The sequence below is a fragment of the Parasteatoda tepidariorum genome, chromosome 4 (assembly GCF_982258835.1).
Source record: "Parasteatoda tepidariorum strain Cologne lab strain chromosome 4, Ptep-v5.0, whole genome shotgun sequence".
NCBI classification, from domain to species: Eukaryota; Metazoa; Arthropoda; class Arachnida; order Araneae; family Theridiidae; genus Parasteatoda; species Parasteatoda tepidariorum.
This window is the reverse complement of record NC_141758.1, coordinates 88,632,368-88,638,367: the sequence shown is the minus strand read 5'-3', so window position 1 is coordinate 88,638,367 and position 6,000 is coordinate 88,632,368. Positions and strand designations below refer to the sequence as shown.

At 31.6% G+C, this 6,000-nt stretch overlaps 1 protein-coding gene across 1 annotated transcript; it reads left to right on the top strand.

Moving 5' to 3' along the window:
* Nucleotides 1-1,703: 1,703 nt before the first annotated feature.
* Nucleotides 1,704-4,143, top strand: LOC107448589 (uncharacterized). The gene is made up of 2 exons (XM_016063851.4): nucleotides 1,704-2,359; nucleotides 3,681-4,143. The coding sequence occupies exons 1-2, from the start codon at nucleotides 1,767-1,769 to the stop codon at nucleotides 4,129-4,131; spliced, it is 1,044 nt and encodes a 347-aa protein (XP_015919337.3). The 5' UTR covers nucleotides 1,704-1,766; the 3' UTR covers nucleotides 4,132-4,143.
* The last annotated feature ends 1,857 nt before the right edge of the window (nucleotides 4,144-6,000 follow it).

Sequence of the window (6,000 nt, the reverse complement as noted above, 5' to 3'; positions counted from 1 at the left end):
TCTTAAGCTTTTCCTTATTTACTGTTATTTATTGAGGGCATTGAATTTAACCTATAGAAATGAGACAAGACGTTCTTAGCTAGCTGCCCGGCAAACAAATTAAGCTTCAGTTTAAAAGCTTTGAGATGGGCCCAGATATCATCAATGAATTGATTTTGCCCTTGCATCTTAACATTCAAGTTGTTCATATGACAAAGAAGATCTGTGAAAAATACCATTTTGTATCTTCTAATATAAAATGGATGTATAATGTATATTGTTTATATTCGCAACGCATCGGCAAGTTAAAATTCTATCAGCAGGCCGGATAAAACCTTCCGGCGGGCAACAGTAGGCCCGCGGCCTTAGTTTGCCCATCCCTGCTCTACACTGATGTCTTTTAAGGTTATGTGCCACTGTCCGGTATACACTAATCTGTTGTTTTTTTAATGTTAAATTCACTGCTTAATTATTTTTGATACTGATATTTTTTGAAGGTTAAGGTTACCACTGCATGGTATACTCTACATCTACATAGATTTTTTTTTTTAAGTTTAAGTGTCTCTGCCCGTTTTATTCCCCACTAATGTTTCTTAAGGTTAAATGCCGTTGCTCGGTATTCATTTACCCGGTATACCCTACACTGATGTTTTTGTAAGGTTAATTGCCACTGCCATCGGTATTCCTTTTAAAGAAGTTTTTTTCTTTTATTTCCAATGGCGGGGAAAACAATCAATTACAACAAAGAAGAACAATAAACAGCAGAAGGAATCATAAAAAGTAAAAGAAAGACCGAAGTTATATATTTAGCAGTCTTGGAGTCAAGTCTGTGGACTGACCTACAACGATGGAGATGTTTTTGGTTTATAGGTTCTTCAGAATCACACAGTCGACAATCAGGATGGCCATATATACGAAAGCTATACAAAGCCCTTGGCGAGGCTTGTCTGGTATTGCCTCTATAAGTCTGCCTCACTCCAGTTCTTATTCTTTACTTTTAAAGAACGTTGAGGTGAAGATTTGCCTTTGTGCTCTCGGATTCGCTTTTTTATTTTTACGGCGTTCTTTTAACGGAACACAACTATAAATCTTTACTTTTCTGTTAAATTAAACGCGAAAAATGCAAATTTAGTTCGACACAATTATAATTCATTTTATTTATATGTCTCAATTAAACACATAGCAATTTGTTTGTCAACTGATTTTTTATCACTTCGAAAAACTAAAAATTTTGCAGCATTTAACGCATGATAATGGATGCATAATAAAGAATTCTAATTTTATTTGAATCCAGGAACCGATATGATCATTGAAAATGGCACTTCAAGTTACTTATTATTAAAAAAATTAAATTCCAATTTAAAACAAATTAAATTCTAATTTAATTTGAATCCAGAAACCGATATTGAATATTGAATCGATATTGATACTTGAATATGACACTTCAAGTTACTTATTTATTTTACGTACTTTTTCATTAAAAAGAATTTCACATTTTACTGCCCGTTTGTCGCAAACCATGGCAATCAATTTGAAGCAGGATGCAATATAATTTTTTTTGTGATAGCACAGCTAAAGTTATCGTATATCTATTATGTATGATATGATAAATGACATGTATTACAATAAAAATGCTGATAAAACTTTTCACATTGGGAATTACTTAAAATTAAAATTATTTAAAGTCAAGGACTTAAAATTAAAGGCATGCCTTAAAATAAAAGACTTGAAAATTATGATGATATTTATCATCCTTTTAATCCTTTGTGCTTTTTCTTTCCTTTAGAATGTCCATTCATTTGTTTTCGAATAGATGCCTCAAACATAAAATTTTATATGACACAGATAAAACAGATGAATTTATCCGACGATTTCAGTTATTAAGAAATTTCAATGCAGATAATACTCAATCGGATTTAAGTTCTGATCTTGAAGCAAGCATACTGGATTTTCTTCGGTATTATGAAACGAACAAAACTTACATTGATATCTGTAAAAGCTACCCGATTCTTATGGAGGATTTACCCAATATTTGTTTCCAAGAAAATATTGAGACTGGCGGAACTGTACGCGAAGTATTTAAGACCATAAACGCCTTGAAACCAACTGCACTGCCTCAATTAATACTTTTCTTTCTTTACCAAACTTGCTCTTATAGGACAAATTCACCTGAAATCGTAAAACAGAGCCAAGAAGAGAAGAGATTAGTATTTTGTTCATCTTTGGCCTATTTCATACACCATGCTTCCAAACTGAGAATAACTATAAATGGCAAGCAACTTATGAAAGTGATACCTGAAAAATTGACACAATTATACTCTAAATACTTATTCTTCTCCGAACCGAGATGTGTTCTTATCTTGATCCAAAGTGGTCTGAGGTAATTGGAATATTTAAAATAATTCAGTTTTTTAGACACGATTATGACATCCTAAGCGTACCATTAATCACCGCTCTAAATATTCAGAGTGTCTTCTAATAACCGCTCTTGATCTTTAAGATTATGGTCAAAATGAAGTTAGAAAAGTATGATGTTCATATTTTTTTTCTTATTGAACTATTACCTTATGTATTATTCAATCGGATAAACTTTTGTCTTATATATTTTAGTATTTTTTATGCTATTTTTCTTGAAGGTTGAAAATTCATGTTTAAGTGAGGAAAAAACGAAAACGCTATTGAAATCTTACAAGTTGCTACCATGGATAGCAGGACTGAAAACATCGAACTTGTTTGATTGTGGAAATTAAAAGGAGTTGAAAGACGATTTTCAAATACACTAGCAATTTCATCTGGCAATCAAACTAGTTTTGTAGTTTTCCTACCTTCCTTACTAGTAATTTGAAAAATTTTAAAACTTTTTTTTCCTGGCTTAAATATTAATTTGCAAATCCTAGCCAAAAATTTCACTTTTCACGTAATTGGTTACAGATCAAAAGATATATAGTTTTCAAAATTCCAAAAATTAAAACAAATTTACCAATCAAGGTTATCTTAATCTTATTTAGTAGAGATGTTTTCATGATCTTAGATTTTCTTAAAATTTGTGAAATAAAAATTGTTTACACAATGCAAAATGCAACTAATTCACTAGTTTAAAAGCATCATAAAGGAGTAAAATTATTTTTTTCCCTTAGTCTAGATATTAGTATCATTTTATTCATTAGCTTTCGCGTATAATTTGCATAAAATATGTCCTAAAAATGCAAATACGACAATGTCACAAACGAATAATTTTCTTTATCAGTTTAATTCAATTGGATACCTTCAAGTGACATCATCGTAGGTAAATCAGGGCATTTGTTGATTCAGAAGCCAATCAGTTTCGACATACACGCGTGACGTCACTTACATGTATCCAATTAAATCACACAGTTAAGAATAATCACTTTCCATCTCGAGTTGCATATGCCCAATTGAAGAATGTCCGCTCTTTTTAAGAGTGTCTGTTTAGCAAAAAAAAGAGAAAAGAAAATAGGGTTGCCAAGGGAAACAGTGGAATACAGCTCGGGGCTTATAGTACCACATAAAATAAACATATTTATTTCATTCTCAGCAGAAGAGCTATAATTTTGGATATGATTAAACGCTTTAAAATTATTTGTGCGTTTGATGTGTAAGATCCATTTTATGGATTAGATTTAATATCAATTTTTTTACTATAACAAACATCTATTTTTTCTTTCCTCTTTTTTTTCCAGATTTCGTACAGACAGCGCTCTACAGCCTATTCACCCCATTTTTCAGAGCGTTGCCAAACAACTATTGTGGTACATAAAAACACCTACGAGCGAACAAGAGGATCCGCTTACAAATATGCTCTTGAACTGTTATTTTCAGGGTTTCCTTCGGTTTCGGAGAAATCTACAGCTTCTATTGAAAGTGACAAATAATCCTCAGAAAGTTGTTTTTGAATTACCTTTCATTATGGCAACTTATTTTCCTGACTCCAGTATTGAAGATATAAGAAATCGGTTGAAATATATGTTTCCGGAATTGAACCTTGAGCTGAAAGCACCAGCCACTCTTCAACATACTTGCCGCTGGGGGATTCGTGAATCTCTATTGCGTAACTGGAATTTGCCTTATGGTATCTGGAACTTACCTCTACCTCACTCTATCAAAAAATTCATCAATTTTTCTAATGAATAAATTAATACATTTATTTAATTAATTATTTAAAAACGAGGGAAGACGTCTGTGAAACTTTCATAAAGCTGTCGTCTTATTTTTACATAATTTAACACAAACACATTTCTATTGACACGATATTGATCGAAAAAGCTCTCTTAAACATTGTTTTTTTATACTTGAAGAGGCAATAGCTTCTCTAATTTTTAGCAATTTTCTGTAATTTTATTGCTTTACTACAAATTTTATTGTTTTACACGTGTTTTACTGCAAGAAGAAGCAGAGGACATGGGAAACTATTACAGGAAGCACTTCTAATCTTTTCCTGTTTTGATCTTTATCACATCCGTCTTCTTGTCGGATTTCGGCCGTGTTTTTGCTTTTCCTTACTAAATATTTTGCGACACCCAATTGGTCCACTTTTTTGTTTTAATTTAGGATAATGATTCTAAAAATATACATTAGATGCTCTAAAAAAATACATTAGATCTTTGCGAAGCATCCTGCATAAATCATAATCCATTTTAATAATTTAGGAAAAATTTATTGTTGAATGAGGGTCTCTGCAGAAAGAGAAATTGAATGGGCTTCACAAAGTTTGACGGCTCTGGTCCCATGTAATTATTTATTCGCATTTCATACTATTCTTACAAATCAAAGTGCCTTTTTTACTCCAAGCAACATTTGCTACTTTTTGTCAAAAAAAAAATATATAATAATTAAAAAGGGAAAATTGAAAATAATTGCCCCATCTTAATAGAGTGATGAATTTTATTTTTGTTACTTTTAGAAAAGAAGTTTCCTATTCAATTAATCACCATATTTAAAAATTTTAAGCACGAAAATATGCCCTAAAATTCAAAGATATGAATGACGCGATGATTAAAAAAGAATTAATACAAGTTATAGTATTCTATTCCAAGAAAATATTTTCTTTTGAATTCTGAAAATTTCAAGTGCTTTTAAATTTGTTTATAGATTTATATAGTGAGCATATTGCTTCATAATAGAAATGGATAATAGGATTAAATATAGTGCTTTTTGAAGTAAACTTATCGTATTCATCTATGAATCTATCGTATTTATCCATGCGCACTTCATACTTTCATATTCTTAAAGATATAATGTCATTTTAGGAAGACAAAAAAATATTTTTTAATTGCAAACAGAATATTATATCAAGTACCCCGTCTTGTCAAAATGGAACAAGGGGGGGGGGGTCGGAAAAATAATTTTAAAAAAAAGCATGAAGAACTCCAAAAAGATATTAGTTTGTATCCCATGTATGTATCTCTATGTGTATTCGTTTTTATGGGATCTAACTTAAGGCCGAACTTGCAAGACAGTAATGGGTAAGTTACCAATGTGCAGAAAGATATAGCACATTTATTTCTAACAATTACATAAAACTTTTTAAAGGGCCAGTCTCGCTGCATCCGATTTATCTCCCTCCAATTATCGTTGAGGGAGAATGAGAATCACATTGATGATAGATATGAGGATGGTTTACCATGCAAAGATAAGCGCAGATGCCACTAGGGGTTGAAATTCGCCGTAAGACTTTCGGGTTACTACTTACGACTGGTTTTTACGTTTAAGCTCGGAAAAAAATACCTTTAGTGCTTTCAATATAAAGCGTTCCTTCAATCTAACTTTCAACAAAACAAGCAACAAAAAAAAATTCAGAAGACTCCGCAAATTTGTTGTGATGCTACCCAAAAAGTTAAAAACGAATCTATTTTATACAAATATAGCCAAATGGATGGTGTTTTGAGTAGAAATGTAAACAATAACAATCCCGAGCTGCATGCCTGCTCTAATTTCGGTTAGAAAGTTTGCAGCTGCTTACTACATGTTATTCTGCGAGGCGATATTTTCAAACGGATAATT

Excerpts from the sequence above, each read along its gene's own strand:
- LOC107448589 (XM_016063851.4), top strand. The coding sequence starts at position 1,767 with ATGTCCATTCATTTGTTTTCGAATAGATGCCTCAAACATAAAATTTTA. Across the intron at positions 2,360-3,680 it reads TTGATCCAAAGTGGTCTGAG|ATTTCGTACAGACAGCGCTC; the intron begins GTAATTGGAATA and ends TTTTTTTTCCAG.